The sequence below is a fragment of the Equus asinus genome, chromosome 2, assembly GCF_041296235.1.
Source record: "Equus asinus isolate D_3611 breed Donkey chromosome 2, EquAss-T2T_v2, whole genome shotgun sequence".
NCBI lineage: Eukaryota > Metazoa > Chordata > Mammalia > Perissodactyla > Equidae > Equus > Equus asinus.
Window position 1 is genome coordinate 155,800,596 of NC_091791.1, and position 18,751 is coordinate 155,819,346.

General features: G+C 37.3%; 1 protein-coding gene across 3 annotated transcripts in view; it reads left to right on the top strand.

The window, feature by feature from the left end:
- The window catches only part of FSIP1 (fibrous sheath interacting protein 1), a 170,126-nt gene that overhangs the window by 55,875 nt on the left and 95,500 nt on the right, over nucleotides 1-18,751 (top strand). For all 3 annotated transcript variants that reach the window (XM_014847335.3, XM_044765178.2, XM_070503614.1), the window contains exon 10: nucleotides 883-1,023. In XM_014847335.3, coding sequence (XP_014702821.2) covers nucleotides 883-1,023 — 141 coding nt within the window. The remainder of the gene's footprint in view (nucleotides 1-882; nucleotides 1,024-18,751) is intronic.

Consider the following 18,751-nt stretch of genomic DNA (forward strand, 5'->3'; position numbering starts at 1 on the left):
CAAAGGACATAATCAACTCACATTTGTTAGGCACTAAGGTTTGTTACATGCCTACTATGTACTGTGATGACTTTTAGACTAGATATTATTATTATTGTCATTTTACAGATAATGAAACTGCAGCTCAGAGAGGTTAATTGATTTCCCTAAGGCCATCTTAGTCAGGAACCAGATAGGGGCTGGCCTGGTGGCATAGTGGTTAAGTTTGCACACTCTGCTTCGGGGGCCCGGGGTTCACAGGCCGGGATCCCAGGTGTGGACCTAGCCCCGCTTGTCAAGGCACGCTGTGGCAGCATCCCACATAAAACAGAGGAACATTGGCAGAGATGTTTCTCAGTGATAATCTTCCTTAAGCAAAAGGAGGAAGATTGGCAACAGATGTTAGCTCAGGGTGGATCTTTTCACAAAAAAAAAAAAAAAGGAAACAGGCAGACAGAGCCAGGATTAAAAACTGACTTTGTGAAGTCCAGGTCTTCTTCACTATGCAGCTGCCTCTCATAAAATGGATAGGCAGGGTTTTTTTTCCTATTATTTATGTATGATGATCTTGAAGTCCAGAGAAACTGTGATTTGCCCAAGATTCCAAGCTGATAAATTCAGAGCTGGGACCAGTGTCGTGTCTAGGTCCCTGCTTCCAGCCACTGCTCTTTTCATTCTAACTTCCTGCTTTCCAGATGATTGAGCTTATTTCCTACTTGTTTTATATATGGTTGGGCCTTTTTCCCTTGAATAGGAAGAGTTTGGAGAATTATAAATATTATCTTGAAGAGAAAAAGTATTGTTGGAGAAGCGAAGCCAACCTTCAAGGCTCAGTTGCTTTGGAGCCGTGTGTGATGGTACGTGTTCAGCCTGTGTGTGAAATTTTTTCTACTTTTAATTTAGGAAGCTGGCCTTAATGGTGATGACAGAAACATGGAAATAACTCCAGGAGAAAAGGCACTTCGGTACACCAAAGAGAATCGGGATCAGAAAAATCGGCTGAGAGAGATAGATGAAAAACTGAGAAAGATGAAGGAAAACGTAGTAAGTGTTTTTTTATTTAAAGTTTAATTGTAACCAATGATTGTATTAAAAAAGGCTTCAGTCTCCTTTGACTCAGATGGCAGTTTTTATGTGTTAAATCTGTCAAGAAAACTGACATGGGAATTTGCCAGTAAGAATTTGAATAAAAGCTAAAAATATGAGTCGTAGAACTTGAAGTCGTGTTATACTTAATTTATGTAATGTAATAAACCTGTAAAATACTATCTGAAGTCAGAATAATGATCCATATGCCTAATATTCTGTGTCTGACAGTGACATAAATGTTCTCTTTTTTTGTGGAAAAATTTGGTAGTTGTTCTCCATAAAATTATCTTTATATATTGAACTCATAGCTTAAACACTCCTACTTTTTGTTCATAACTCATAATATATTATTACTCATTCATTTTAATACATTCTAAATCCTTCTTGAGCCTATTTCATGTTTTAATTGCTTGCCATTTAAAGGTGTATCATTGCTGATCAGAGAAGGCTCTTAAATCAACTAAACTGTGAGCTGGTTGATATTCTGAACCAATTAGAAATGCTCTCTATTATGATTTTCCATCGATCCATAGGATGTTTCCAACTGGATACTTGGCTTTTCCCTAAAATTAAACAGGACAAGGCTGAACTTGTGATTCTCCCTGTATCCTGTCTCCCAGGGCTGCGCTCGTCATGACTGCCAGTGCTACCTACTGCTGTCTCCTACTAATCCTGTTATCTTGGGTGATCGTCAAGCCTCATTAAGTATTAACCAGTACATCTGATTTGTTGCCATATCTTACCACAGTTCCTTATGACTCTTTGAAAATCTTCTCTTTTTTGTCCCTACTTGTATCATCCTTCTCTTAGCATTGTCACCTTCTGTCCAGCCACTTACAGCCTGGTCACTATTTTCTCTCATTAGTCCGTTTTATATGCTGCTCTGTGGGAGTAAGCATCAGGTAAGTGATTCTGACTAAATTCCATTCTCCTCAGAGCTCTCGGAGAGGGTGCAACCATCCAGATGGAGATTCTTCACCCCACATAATCACATCCAGCTGAACTGCTCGTGCCATTTGCCAGCCACGGACAGCAGCCCTGACTCAAGGTCTGCCTAACGAGAGTGCAGCAACAGATCTAAAGGGAATTAACACGCTGTGCTTCTCTTTGTCATTCGTTTTCATTTTGTTTTCATGGGAAACTTAATCGGGATTGTATTTCAAGGAGAACTCTATTTTTATTTTCTGAGGGATATTTTTCTCCTTGAGTCTGTTGATATGTAGAAGAAGTAGAAGAAGTAGGAAGGTTAGGAAGTGTAGAGGGGCTCTTGGCCAATAGTTGTGGTAGGGGTGATGGCACATTGCCAACTCAATGTGGTCAAGAAAATGTTTGTGGTTTGACTGGTTTTGGAAACTGTTGGCACTTCTTACCCCACATCTACCAATTCAAGGCAGACAAAGCCTACCATTCTCCATGATTCAATTCTCCTGATTTCTGACCACTTACCGTATGCCTTGGATGTATATCTGTTCTTTTCTATCCTGTCTTTATCATTATTTAATTTTTGACTCAAAACCTGGGTCTTTTAGGAAATCGTATATTTTATTCCAGCGTCATGTGAAGGTTGGCTAGACTTCAAGAGATAAGGTAAATATCTTATCTAACTGGTAGTTATCTAAGTGGAAAAGATAAGATATAGGTAGAGAAGAGCAATTATTGTGCCAGGCACTGTTCCAGATGCTTTACAATTTATTAACTTATCTAATCTTCACAACCATTCTATGAAGCAAAACTACTATCCTCATTTTATAGATGAAGAAATGGAAGCACGGAGAGGTTGAGTAATTTATTCTAGGTTATATAGCTAGTAAGTAGAAGAGACATGATTCAAATGGTTAGTTTTTAACAAGTATGCTATATTGCTTTTCTGGCACTTATTTGCTTTTCTTTTAACGATTAATACTGTTTTTTTGTTAATTAAAATGTGATGAATTTGTTATAACCAGTAATATTCATGGGCAGAATATTTGGAACCTCTCATATTTATAGTCACCAATTTCAGAAACTGGTATCTGGTCAAGAAAGTCACAAGGGTGTTATCCGTACTGTCTTTATGATTTAATTGCTTAGTGTTTCATAATATCCTATGGATCGTATTGTATACTGTGTATACTTCTGAGGGAAGATACTGTGTCTACTTCAAACTATGTAAAGCCCATTGTATCTCATAGACTTCTAGGTACTTTGTGGTTGGGAATCTGGAGACCAGAGTCCTTGTTTCAATATCGTCGGTAGCCTGCTCTGCTACCTTGAATAAGTCACTTAGTCTCTTAGAGACTTGGTTTTGTTACTTTAAAATCAAGGGAGCAGGGCTAGATGACCTCTGTCCTTTTGCTTGTGATTCTTGGCATGCTTGTTTTTGGTGAGAGATAATGTTATTTATAGTATCTAAATCTCAGTTTGTGTGTTTCCTAATTTAGTATTAATTGGTTTAAATCTTGTATTGAAAGTTGCTTTTGGAAGTTTAGTAACACCTTTTAGGAGAATGTGAGATTATCTTTTATATATATAAAAAAGTTAGCCTGCTACTTATGGACCAGAGAATATGATTTCTGAATGACAGCTTCTGAAAATTGCTGATTTTGCAGTTTTGTCTTATTTTCCATACTGCAATGGAACATTGTTTCAAGATCGCTTATTTGAGTAAAAGCAGTAATCTGTGGCCATTGAACTGGTATAAGGATCAAATCCATACTCAGTCTTAGGGGTGGAAGGGAGAAAGAGTGAGCTAAGGGGCAATGTAGGAGCCCTTGGGGGTACTCTTGGAGCCACCTGGATCCCAGGGTTGTCTTGTCAATAAGGGCTGGAAAAGTGACGTCATTCTATGTTTCAGATGATAAGCCGAGGCTATGGATGCACATTAGTCTTGGTCAGGTTGGTTGAGGAAGTGGGATTTGATTTTGTCTGGAGGTGGTAGTGGAACTGTTGGTCTCAGTGGATCTAGCTATTAGGAGCTAGGGGAAGTAGGCACAATGAAATGAAGTTGAGCCTCACAAAGGTAACATGAAGTTCATTGGGCATACGGGGGCTCTGAACACCAGCTGCATAAGTAAAGGAAGGATGAGCCATGCCTGCTAGAAGCAGCATATATGAAACTAAGCTTTAGCATTAGCTCAGTATGTCAGCAATGTAATATAGCCGCTACGCTACACATTGAGGGAGAGGTAAGGAAAATGGATCAGATTTGGATAGTAGAATGACAAGGAGCGGGAAGAGATTTAAAACCAGGTCACAGGAAGGATTGTTGATGGGACTGAGTGTATTTATTTAGCCTGGTGAAGACTAATGTGTGTGTTTGTTGTGGAGAAGGAGGAGAGGGGTGGTTTGGTAGAAAAATCATATATGTTAACTTCCCAAAGAGATTTAAAGGACTATCACTTGAAATATTACCTAGGAGACCACAACTAAAGTAAAAAAAACAAGTGTGATGTATATACCTCAGCTATCAGCTGGGACTCCTTTGCCCTTTTTTGACCTGGTCTCATCACATGTGTATATATACACATAATAGAATACCATCCTGCTATCAAAAGAGTGATAGAATATAGAAAGGCAGATCTGTATATCTTGGAAAGATGTCTGTGATATAGTATTAAGGCAAAAGAGCTTGCTGCATAAGACAACGATCAGTGTGATTCCCTTTTTATATAAAAAAAAAGTCGTAGAAAAATCCTGGAGCAATATATACCAAATGCTTAACAGTGATTACTTTTACTGGGGATAGAGATGGACAGGGAAGTGAAAAAAGGAAATTCATTTTTTACAACATACACAATTTAAAGGGAAAAGTATGTTGGGATTATGGGTGATTTTTATATTATTTCTCATACTTTTCTCTATATCTCAGCTTTCCATAATATACATGTGTTACATTTGTAAACAAAATTAATGTTTAAAAATATGGGAAGCATTGATGCGTACAAGAGATCGCTGTTTATTGTCTCTCAATAAGTGGTCTTTATGCATGTGGAAAAATAGAGTCATCACAAGGAATAATGTTCAGCCTTACCAGTGGTTAAAATCATGTTCAAACAAGCTTTGTGCTCTATACACATCCCAGACCAGCAAAAACAGTGATAAATGTGACATAATTATATGTTAGTGGGAGTGGTGTGGAGATGGGGACAGCGATATTTGAACATTAGTGGTAGCTTTTTAAATTGGTTATTTTTCCCTGGAAAGCAATTGGTTGAGGGTTACAGTGACAGCTATAACATTATGTATATTTTTGAGCAGCATAATTCCACTCTTAGGAATGTTTCCAAAGAAGTAACATTCAAGGAAAACCAAACCAATCAAAACAAGAACAACTTAAATGTTCTCAAATAGGAGAATGCCAGAGCAATTCAGCCCATTTTAACCCATTTAATACTATGGTAGGATAATAAAGATAAGTATATGGATTTTGTCATTAAAGGAGTTTTAGTTAGAAATGGGTAATACAAAACATAAAAATAAAGATTCTAGATAGATTGAAAGTATCAACTATAACTATATAATGTGCATGTACATATGCTGACAACAATCTGAAGGGAAATAGAATATAAATGTTAATAGTTTGGCTTTATTATTTTCCACATTCTATTAAATTGCCTTTATTCCTAAAGCAAGGAGAGTCGTAATTTTATTATTTCATTGTTTTATTTATATACATTTAACCTTTTAATGTAATGATGGACTTTTTGAGTAATTTAAATAATAGTAACAATAATTCCTGTTTGGTTAATTATTCTGAGGTATTGAGTGTTCCATTGTGATAATAAGACAGGGGATTTTTTTTTAAATGAAGAACATCTTTAACTTCCAGGATTAGGTAAAAATGCCTTTAATGAAGTTGCATAGTAATCCTAGCTTTCATAAATAAAAAGAATTCCATTTTAGTTTTTGCATTTTCTGAGAATCATCAGTCTGATTTCATCTCATGGACTCTGTTAATGATAAAATATTCTCAAAGATGTTTTGTTAGTATTGTGAGGACAAGCTTTCCATGGTTCCAATCATTCTAAATGCATTGACCACACTTTTCAGGTCTGTATTGTGTCTCTTTTTGATTCTCAGTTTGAACTTCATTCATTTTTTTCATCATTTGAAGTCTGCTATTTCTTCCCACATTCTTTCCCTTTTTGGTTTCCTGGAAACCACTGAGCTTGGCCTTGTTTGGTGAATGGCATTGTCATTATTGCATTAAAATGTTTAGCACTCTAAGCCTTGTTGCTGAGCATTGTGGATAAGAATGTGATTCACAAAGGATGAAAAAACCTTGTGTTCTGATTCTTATTTTGACATGCTTTTGCCGTTTAACCTAGTATAAGAATACATGGTCTCCAATCAGAAGACTGAAGGGTTTCTTCCGCTCAGTGAATGGATGGAGGATCTACCTTCAATTGCTAAACATGCCATAGAATCAGAATTATAGAATGTGAGAGCTGAAGGGCCGTTAGAGGTCATATGGGCCAGTCCCATGGATTAGAAACCAAAGTCTTGAACGGCCATGTGATTTTTCAAAGACTCACAATTACTTAGCGGTAGACTTGGGCCAATTCCCAATTCTTTTGACACTTCAACCTGTGAACTTCTCATTAAATCCAACCTCTCTAAGTCATACCTTCATAGTTCAGCCAATTTTCAGCTAAGATTTGGGGCCACCCGTGAACATGGACTTTGTTCTAAAAGGTTTTAACTGTTACCAACTGTTTACACATCTTTTCCAAATTCAACAGAACGCCAAACAAACCTGACATGTTTGTGGTTGAGCTGGAAGACTAGGTAGTGTCCTTTGGTATTCACACATTACCTAAGGCCTGAGTTGGAAAAGCAGTTATATTCTCTCTGTGGTAACATTGTTCAGAACTATAGAAGTTATTTAATCTTTTTTTTTTTTTTTTTCATTTTTAACAGCTTTTAGGAAGATGGATGAAAAGATAACATTGACACATAAAATTGGTATTTTTATAGAATTCACAACCTTTACTTTTCCTTCTGCAGGTCATAATGGGTGTGTGAATAATGATGCAAAATATTGGTTATGAAATTTTGAGAGTGGGATTTGCACATTAACAGTTAAACAAACCTTAAAAAATTTGTTCTCGGGGCCAGCCGGTGGGCAGCGGTTAAGTTCCCACATTCTGCTTCAGCGGCCCTGGGGTTTGCCGGTTTGGATCCTGGGTGCGGACATGGCACTGCTTGGCAAGCCATGTTGTGGTAGACGTCCCACATATAAAGTAGAGGAAGATGGGCATGGATGTTAGCTCAGGGCCAGTCTTCCTCAGCAAAAAGAGGAGGATTGGCAGCAGATGTTAGCTCAGGGCTAATCTTCCTCAAAAAAAAAACAATTCTCATAATCATAGGCAAAGAAACATATTTTGAAACAAGTAAGTAGAACATAAAATTTTTAGAAACACATATATTTCTACATCATCTGATGCAGAAATCTTGACAAAGCTTCTTGCAACTGAATAGTATCATTTAATGGTTGAGATATAGCATGTAGCAGTTACAGTTACATGGCTGGTATTCAGGAATTATTCTAGAATGAATAAATCAGTAGTAACCTTTTTATTTATTTATTTATTTTTTGGTGAGGAAGATTGGCCCTGAGCTAACATCTGTTGCCAATCTTCCTCTTTTTGCTTGAGGAGGATTTGCCCAGAGCTAACACCTGTGCCTGTCTTCCTCTATTTTGTACGTGGGATGCCACCACAGCATGACTTGATGAGTGGTGTAGGTCCACACCAGGGATCTGAACTGGTGAACCCCAGGCCGCCGAAGCAGAGCATGTGAACTTAACCACTATGCTACCGGGCCAGTGCCCGGTAACCTTTTTAAAGTTATCAGCTATGTATAATATTTGAATATGGTGTAGGATAAATTGAAAACACAACTAGCTATACTGTTTTGGGGATAAAATGTTAAGGATAGTTGTATGTTTTTCATTAACTTATTTTGTTTCAATTATCATTTTTAATTCATTTATAAAATACGTTAGTCAATTTCAGTTTCAAATACATTTTGGAACAAGAAAGGTTATAAATATACCTTGTATTCTGCCTATATACAACATTTTAAAAATTATTAGGGATATTTTCTTCTGGATTATGATTCTTCATGTGTTCTGATAATGCAGACTTGATGTTGTTATAGAAGGTGTGAGTATTGTCTGTATAGAAGGTGTGGGTATTGTGTATAGATAATGTGCCAAATCTTGAAAGTCATCTTAAAAAATGAAAATTTTGATGGCAACTTTGTTTTATAATATTACCTGTTTTTTCTTAAAGCTTTATTGTTGAGCAGAATCTCTAGAAATAGATAATAAGGCTAGTTAGCATAACTCACCTTTTGCTTTCTGAATTATTTTTCAAAGTTCATTGGTTGAGGCCACGTGCCATGGATGTTGTTACATGGAACATGTGCATGTACCTACTGCAAGAAATAAGCAAATAATATCTCATTGAAGGATATAATTACATATGATTATATAAAGTAAAACAAGTATTGTAAAAAATTATAATACACTATAGACACACACATGCACAACACATTTAACCAGTAATGACATAAAATTAGAATGCATAAATAATGAAAAATTATGACAATTTTAGAGGTTGAAATTAATCCTGTTATTTGGATGTTAACATGAGGTGGTAATACTATAATTTTTTCTCCAACACCTAAGTTCATTTTTAGTATTGTTCTTTTAGTATAATAAATTCTTGCATTTATTCCCAGTGGAGATGATGAATTCCCAGTGGAGATGTTATTAGTATTCATATGTAGTCTTTAATTCTTTCATTGTTTTCTCAGCCAGCTACAGCCAATTTTTTTACAGACCTTCAGATCCTAGATCTACTTCCTGTTACCGTGTCAGGCTACCTCTGGCCAAAGCGGGGTTATCTAAAGCAGTGATTTCAATGAATATGGTCAGTGAACTTTTTGTTACTGGTGGCGGGTAAGAAACTTTTACCAGAATGTAAGTCCATGCACTTTTTACTTCATAAGGAAAAGTTTGCTTAGTGACATAGTTGATTTAAATTCTGGCATAGCTCCTTATTGCATAGCAGACCTGCAACAAACAGTTTGAGGACCAGCTCTGGCCAGCAGGCCCCTCTTTGAGCAGCAGTGAGTGTAGGCCCATTTCTAATCTGTGATGTTAAGCCCATGTTTCTGAGCAACCTACCTCTTGGATCTCAGCCGGTGAGATGTGGCTGTCCTCTCCCTGCTTTACCGTCACCTCATGTGTTCTGGACCTATGTCCTTCTAGATAGTGGTGTTATGGTATCACTGGATTCTACCCTGGAATTTTGGTTTCCAGTTCTTAGGCTCATATATATTTTAGAGAACTATAGAGGCCTTCCTTTCTGGTTTAGTGGGCTCAGAGATTACTTCTATCTATTAAATTCCTGTTCTCAGCATCTTGTCTGATTAATATGATGCCATTGATCACTGACACCAGACACTAGTGTTTTAGGAGGAAACATGTATGCTCCTGAAAAAAAAAGCTCATAAAATTCTATTTGAAAAAAATAGCTTAATCTTGTTTTTTGGTCAAGATTATATATTTACCCAAGTTTATACTACCTTGGCTCCAACTATGTAGAAAATTTAAGAAGACATAGCATAATAATAAAGGAAGATGTATTTCTCTGTGGAGGAGAAATGCAATAGAAACACAAGACTTAGCAAACCTGAAGCTAGAAGTTTGACTGATGTGCGGTCAAAGTGGTCTGTGTGAGGCCGGGACCAGAACCAGATCCATTGTGTGGAACTGGGGCCAGTGTGTGGTTTCCATGGCCATGAAAGGAAGTTGGAAAAAGCTGAAACAAACTGAAAATACCGCCTGGGATTATGAAGTATATAAAGTTTCATACTTAGAAATAAGAGAAAACATGGCCTTGCAGCCAGCCCCTGCGCCAAGTCTCTGAGTAGGAGAGTGCTATTTCCAGCCATATGGCAGACTAGATGTTTAGAGAAACTCCTCTCAGTAAAGCAAACCTAAATATGTTGGATAAAATGTCTTTTTTTTAAAGTAATTTTTAAGGCATGGCTAAGCTGGCAGAAAAGCAAGGGAATTCATTGGAGGACAGAAATGACAAGACAGTATGAAGCAGGAGGGGTAAGTGACCGCTGGAGCCAGCATTTGTCCCTGAGGTGTCTGTTCATCTCCAATGGCATAAAGCCTGGTCCTTAACAGGCCGTGTGTAGGGGGCTCAGGAGGTGGAGCCTGAGGCTGAGGAGGTCAAATCACAACTTCCACGTGGAGTCGGTACACCAAATAGTTAAAACCTCAGTGGATGAACTAGGAAAAACCTGCTGTGGAGAGGAAATGGTAGATTATCTGGCTGTCTGTCTACCTATCTCTCTTTGCTTTGGTTGTGGGTAGAATGGGAAAAAAGTCTCCCATGAGAATTTCTACCTATAAGCCTGCATGAAGGTAGGTTTTGGGTTTTAGTTCACACTATTTTAAGGGCCTGAAAAACTTCCACTTGAATGTTTAGTTGAAAGTAGTCTCAGGTTGACATAGTCCTGGCTCCTGGTAGAAGAGAATTGTGTTCATCCCTCTGGAAGAACACAGTTTAAATCTAGGTCTTAAAGACCTAACATACATAAACATAAAGTTTACGACCATGAATTTACAATAAAAAACTCCTCCCTCCCCAAACACGGAAGGAAATGAGCTGCTGTAAACAAGAGTTAATAGAAAAAACACACTATAGGATCAGTTCCGCATAGGCTGCAGTTTGGTTTGGTCAATTTCAGAATGTAAAATAAGTCTGCTTAATATATTTAAGGAAATAAAAGGGGCTTTTGAGAGTATAGCAAAGAAAGATTTGAAATGGAACCAATGAAAACTCATAGAAATGAAAATATAATGAAAGTGGTAAGTCTTGAAGTTAGACCTTCCTTGATCCCTGTGCAGGAGTCTGGCATTTACACTTATTTTCCCTCACATTTTTCTGTAACTTTTCTAAAGCTTTGCATCATCCCTCTAGTGAAAACAGTATCAATATTTTCAAATCAGTCAGAGAAAAGTTGTTACACAGCTTTTCTAAAACAGTACACCAGCCTCTGAACCCTAGGGCAGGAGAAAGAAAAAGAGATATATTGCAATCACATACAACCTACACTTGCAAGAATGCGTCTCTGTTATTTTTTCCCAGTAAGATAGATTTTTTCCCAGCTGTTTATCTGCCTTTCTTACTGCCTTTCTTAACTATAGCTTTTTAAAGTGTTAGCTCTTATTACTCGAACTTTTTACACTGAACAGTTTCTTAATTAGAAAAAACACATACCAGATTTAATAAAGAAGGGTGCTCCCTGATACATTTAAAAATTTTAAAATAGACTTTATTTTTTAGAACAGTTCTGGGTTTATAGAAGGATTGCACAGAAAGTACAGAGTTCCCGTATATGCATCCCGGTTACCCTGTTATGAACATCTTGTATTAATTTGGTACATTTGCTACAATTGATGAACCAATATTGCTACTTAGTTATTAACGAATGTCTATATTTTATGTTAGGGTTCACTCTTTGTGTGGTACAGTTCTAGAGATTTTAACAAATGCATGTCATGCTTCCACCATTATGGTGTCATCCAGAATAGTGCCACTCACTAAAAACCCTGTGTTGGCCTATTCCTTCCTCCTCCTATCCCTCTGAACACCTTGCAACCACTGATCTTTCTCTATGGTTTTGACTTTTCTAGAATGTTATATACTTGGAATCATATGATATGTAGCCTTTAAAAAAATTAATAGATTATTTTTTTGAGCAGTTTTAGGTTTAGAGAAAAAATTGAGCAAAAAGTGCAGAGAATTCCCATATACCCTCTCACCACTTACCCCCACCTCCAATTTCCCCTATTATTAACATTTTGCATTAGTGTGGTACATCTGTTACAATTGATAGTCAATAATGATGCGTTATTATTAACTAAAATCTGTAATTTACATTAGGGTTCACTCTTTGTGTTGTACATTCTATGGGTTTTGACAAATGTGTGATCTGTACGCATCATTACAATATCATGCAGAACAATATTTTCGTTGCCATAAAAATCCCCTGTGCTTCACCTGTTCGTCCCTCTCTTCCTCACCATGAATCCCTGGCAACCACTGATCCTCTTACTGTCTTCATAGTTTTCAGAATGTTGTATAATTAGAATCATACATTATGTGGAATTTTCAGATTGTTTTCTTTCACTTAGCAATGTGTATTTAAGATTTATTCATGTCTATTTGTGGCTTAATAGCCTATTTCTTTTTATCGCTGAAAAGTATTCCATTGTATGGATGTACCACATTCATCTACTAAAGCACATCTTGATCGCTTCCAAGTTTGGGCATTTATGAATGAAGCTGCTACAAATATTTGGATGTAGGTTTTTGTGTGGACATAAGTTTTCAACTTACTCAGGTAAATACCTAGGAGTACGATTGTCAGATACTGTGGTAAGCTATGTTTAACTTTGTAAGAAATTGCCAAACTGTCTTCCAGAGTGACTATACCATTGCATTCCCACCAGTGACGAATGAGAGTTCCCATTGCTCCACATCTTTGTCAGCATTTGGTATTGTTGGTGTTTTGGCTTTTAGTCTTCCTAACAGGTGTGAATGGTATTTCGTTGTTTTAATTTGCAATTGCCTAATGACATATGATGTTGAGCATCTTTTTATATACTTATTTGCCATATGTCTATTTTCTTTAGTGAGGTATCTGTTCAAATATTTTGCCTATTTTGAAATTGGATTATCTGTTTTCTTATTGTTGAGTTTTAAGAGTTCTTTGTACATTTTGGATACAAGTCCATTATCAGATATGTCTTTTGCAGATTTTCTTCTGTGGCTTGTCTTTTCATTCTCTTAATCTCTGATCTATTTTTCACTGCTTTAAGGATTATATTTTTTTGGTTACAAATAAAAAATTTCTAGAATATAACTTTAAAATAATATGAAGTACTAGAGCTTAAAAAATGTTAGTTTGAATCATATATAACTGCTCTTTTCATTGGTCAAAAAATGATAGGGTATTGGCAATTTTGTATAGTTCAATCTACTAAAAGCCCAAGCTCCTTTTCTACAATTTTCTATGTGTGCACTACCCATCAGCAACAAGCCATTATGTCTTTGAGATGATTTTAGGCAGAAATTAAGCTCATATGGGAGTCAAAAGCAGATGTAGATGCTATAATCACACAGCTTCCATTTTCAAAGACAGCTCTGGTTCCAACCGCTCTAGTCATCAACCATTGAAACGTCCCAGTTATTCTAAGACTTCTTGCCACTTAAAGCTTCATTTTAAGTGGGAACTCACCTGGAAATGGCACAGAAATCCTTTGTCCTAATTTTTAACTCAGGAAATCTGTTCATCCTCTGCAGAACCTCAGGAAACTTTGCTTTACTGGAGCCTGCTGCTGAATTTATGTGGGGCCAATGGGCTGCAGAGCAGAATAGTGAATGCCTTGTGTAGACACCCATAGCTAATATTTCTTCCCTGCTCAAACCCATCCATTCAGATATTTATAATAGTTTTCTCTGGACCTCCAAATTGAAAGCAATGAGCTAAGTATTATTTTGAGGGTCATAATTCATGGCCAGATTTTAAAAATCATGGCAGTCTATGTTGCAAGATTAAATTGTTCTGTCAAATAGAAAAAACAAATCCAGATTTGATTAAATGAAATCAAACTTCTGTGTGTTTGATATGTATAAAACTCTTTATTAAAGGTGGGGTATGGAGTCAAGCTTTTGGTCTCGTGGAAGAGGATAGGACTAGTAGGCAAATATGATAATATAAGGTAGAATAAAACAACCGACACAAGAGAAGTGCAAAGAAAGTGCTAGCTTTGTTCATATTAGAGGCTGATTAGGGCCGGCCTGGTGGCGCATCCGTTAAGTTAGCACATTCCACTTTGGTGGTGTGGGGTTGGCTGGTTTGGATCCCGGGTGCAGACCTACGCACCACTTGTCAAGCCATGCTGTGGCAGGCGTCCCACATATAAAATAGAGGAAGATGGGTGTGGATTTTAGCTAAGGGCCAGTCTTCCTCAGCAAAAAAGAGGAGGATTAGTGGCAGATGTTAGCTCAGGGCTAATTTTCCTAAAAAAAAATAAATAAAAATTAGTGGTTGATTATAGCGGAGGGATCCAGAAAGCCTTTGTGGAAAATGTGAAATCTGAGTTGAATCTTGGCGACTGAGTAGGGCCTCACTTTGTGTAGATGAGGGTGGGTGTTGTAGAAAGAAGACACATTGAAGAAATGGGCCAGATGTGAGAAAGCTTGGGCTGTTTTAGGGAACAGTAAGCAAGATCAATAGCATTTATGGACTAATCCTATAAATTTTGACTTTTTGCTAATGACACAAAAATACATGACATTTTAGAAACTTGAATTTTGCTAAAGCAAGAATTTGGACCAGGCATTCTGTGGGGCTCTAGTTTGGGAGCGAGTCACTTAGTGCTCCTAGCTGCCAGCCCAGCACCCACAGCTGACACAGCCCTCCTAGACTCAGCTTGGCATCACATGGATCTTAAAGTTGTGAAGTATTAAAAAGCTATATTTCTATGTTTTTTACTAAAAAAGCTCTTCTAGTGGTGGTGATTGAGATTTGCAAAGGGGGCAAGGGCAGTGGTGCTCAGTAACAACAATCCTTTGGGTACAGGTAAGAGTGGAATGCTGAATTCGATATTAGATCAAGTTGGTGACAGGAGTTTGGAATTTTACAAATGACTTCAGACAAAACTCTTTCTATTATCATGGGTCTACTTTTATCCAGTTTGACTGGGAGGAAACAGAAAATAAAATATAAAAGTAGAATGGGGCTATATTTAATAGGAGGCTATGTCAGGCTGATAGTTTTCTGAGCAGCTGTTTGATATGATCTGAACTGAGCTTTTAGAAAAGTTGTCATTGGTGTGTTGGTTGAACTTTTGCTATCAACAAAGATAGTGTTAGAAGTTACTATAGGGGCCGGCCCTGTGGTCAAGTGGTTAAATTCGCATGCTCCACTTCGGCAGCCCAGTGTTCAGATCCTGGGCGTGGACATGGCACCGCTCATCAGGCCATGCTGAGGTGGCGTCCCATATAGCACAACCAGAGGCACTCACAACTAGAATATACAACTGAGTACTGGGGGCTTTGGGGAGAAGAAGAAAAAAAAAGAGAGAGAGAGAGATTGGCAACAGATGTTAGTGCAGGTGCCAATCTTTAAAAAAAAAAGTTACTATAAAGACCATTCAAACAAGTAGAAGTTCAGTAAAATGAAATGATTCATATAATAGACATTATGTTCTCAAGGCTTCTGTTTTCCTAATTTTGCACCCTACATTGAGACTGTGGATTATGCTGGATTTTTCTGTAATCTCTATCTCTCTAGGCATTTTTTCTCTCTCTGTGAAAGAATTGCAATTGTATTTGTTATGAAAAAATATAGCAATAGTAGACATTACTAACTGCCTACCCCCAATCCATTTACCCTTCTTCCTTACTGATAAAACTCTGGCTTAGTTAAAAATACTCACTGTCCCAGATTCCTGTATATCTCAGGGAGGCCATGTGAACCAATTCTGGCCAATGGAATAGAAGCAGACATGGTCTTATAAAAAGAGAAAGAGAAAGACTCAGGTGACATATACCCTTTGCCCTTCATTCTTTCTCTTCTTGGTTGGAGCAAAGAAATATTGCCTGAACCTTCAGGAGGCATCTTGAGACAAAGAGGGCAGGGCAGAAGATAGAGGAAGCTGGGGCAGTAATACTCTCATGAAGCCACCACCTCACCCCTTGTCTGCTTACCTTTGACCTATTTCTTAAGTTAGAAAAACAAACCAATCTTTGTTATGTCCTGCAGGTCATGGGATTTCTTTTATGAAAGCAATCCTAACTGACACGGTAGCCTGTCAGGTATAAAATGGTTAACATTACATGCTAGTGCACTGCGGGAATTATTGAGTTTTGCTGGAGAATTGCCGTGGCATTTCAATGTGTCTATCTTGTGAGGTTGTGTTTGATCCTCAAACTGAAAGTTACACCTTCCACCAGTGGAAGCAGACTGTAACATCTCCCCATGGCTAAAGCAAGTGTGGCATAGAGGGCAAGACAATGAGGAGGAGAACACTGGTGACCAGGAGCACAGTGTGCTCAGATTAAAGTAGCATGGGAGCTTCCAGTAAACACAGAACTTGTTTTGGGGGCAAATGAGTAATTAGTGATAAGCATTTTACAGAATGTGGTGGAGGGAGCAAACCTCCTGTAAAATGCCACTGGTGAAGACATATTATTTAAAGAGAATATTGAGTGTTTTCAGAGTTATAGGGATGGTAATAAGAATCCTGAAATCATGAACTAACATGCTAGACCAGCACTGTCTAAAGAAATGCAAGCCGCGTATGTAGCTTCAGGTTTTCCAGCAGTCACTTTAGGGAGGTAAAAGGAAATGGGTGAAATTGTATTTAACCCAATATATTAAAAATACTATTGTTTTATTATGTAATCAATATAAAATTAATGAAATATTATACATATTTTTTCATATTAAGTTTTGAAATCCAGTGTGAATGTTACACTTACAGCACACCGTGATTCGGACTAGCCGCATTTTAGGTGCTCAGTAGCTACATGTGACCAGTGGCTGCTGTACTACACAGGCTGGTTCTAGAGGTGAGCAAAGTGATTTATGTGCTATACAGATACAGTGGTTTATTTAAAAAAAGGTAAAAATAATGACCAAAATTCTAACTTTCTAGAGTTGTAAAAGAAATAGGCATTATTAAATTTCTAGGAGAATCTAACAATGGTGAGGAAAAAGGTCCATGGAACGTGTCCAACTATATTTTTAAAGTGGGTCTGACCCAGTTTGTTAGATATGATCTAAAAAAAGATGGCTAAGAAATGGAAAGTGGAATAAAACATTTATTGAAACCACATGTATAATCTTGGGAACAGAAAGAATGCTCTCAATTTTCACCTCTTGCATTAAGAAGTAGGAAAATATTTGTGTCTTTTTAGAATTATTCACATCTATCTAAAATGGTGGGTATTTATTTGTTTTACCATTCTGCTGTTACAGGCTTTTTCCTTCTGTAAATTGGGAAAAGAGGAGAGATGACAAATTTGGGGAACACAGAGAAGGCTTTATTATTTCCTTTTTGTGGCTGTTGATCTTTATATCAACTCAGTTAGTGTTTGATTCCTGAAGTTAGAATATCTTAACAATCTTTCTTTGGGCGTTATTTGCTAATGTGGTTGTTATTTATCCCAGTTCATTTAATGAATGAAGTATTCCAAAGGATTCTAACTCTTTAATTTTTTTTGGGTCAAGGCGCATCAGATACTCTATTTCCTAGTAGTAGCAATCCAATGTTTCAGGTCCCACCTCACTGAAGTGCCTCCCAGCGGAAGTTCTAGAGAACACTTTTTTTTTGAGGAAGGTTAGCCCTGAGCTAACTGCTTCCAATCCTCCTCTTTTTTCTGAGGAAGGCTGGCCCTGAGCTAACATCTGTGCCCATCTTCCTCTACTTTATACATGGCACGCCTACCACAGCATGGCTTTTTGCCAAGCGGTGCCATGTCTGCACCCGGGATCCGAACTGGCGAGCCCTGGGCCACGGAGAAGTGGAACGTGTGAACTTAACTGCTGCGCTACCGGGCCGGCACCTCTAGAGAACATTTTTAAAGTGTCTCTGTGGACATAAGAGAAATTTTAGTTCTGTTTTGGTATACCTAGAGACACACTTTGTAAAGACTAAGGATTCCTCTGTGCCCAAGTAGAAATTATCTCTGAAGATAAAGGAGAATTTGTTGAAAGATTTCTCTAATTATGAATTATGCAAACCTGGTTATGATTTAAATTTATTTTCATAGTGAAAATGGCTTTTTAGAGAATTCAGGCAACCTAAAAAATATAAAGAAGAAAGGAAAAATCACCCGTAATGTCACCTCTTAGAAAGGTGAACTGTAATACAACCATAGTTTACCCTTGGCTGTTGTCCTGCCTGACGTTTTCCCTATTCACAGGCTCCCCACATACTCATACCTCCCACTACAGCACACACATCCCTTCCCTTCTTTGGTTTCTTTGTCTTTTTATAAAACTGGGATCATATTCTACATACATTTTATAGCCTGCCCTTTCATTAACATTACATTAGGGGCAAATTCCTATGTTAATAAAATATATACCAACCTCATCATTTTAAATAACATCCTACTATATGAGTGTGTATACTGGGCCAGTCCTCTATTTGTTCATCTCTAGTTATGTTTAATATTTTTGTTGTTATAAACCAAGATGCAGTGGGCATCCTTGTCTATGCATTTGTTGAATTATTTGATTAGGATAAATTTCTAAGTGGAACTGCTGAGGCAGAGGGCATGTGTAAAGAATTTGGCTATGTGATGCCAAGTTACCCCCCAAAGATGGTGTTTGATTTACAATTGCTCTAACAATGTTCTAGAGTGCTATATCTATGCCAATAGTGTTATCATTTAAAAATGTTTGCCAATCTGATAGTTTAAAAATGGTATTGTTGCTTTAGTTTGTATTTTTTGGTTACCAGTGAATTTGGACATGTTTTTGAATGTTTATTGGCAGTTCGTAGTTCTTCTTTGGTGAACTGCCTGTTTGTATCTTTATTTTTTTGTTAAGGTGTTTTTCTTTTCTTTTTTTATTGAAAAGCTATCTTTGTATATTT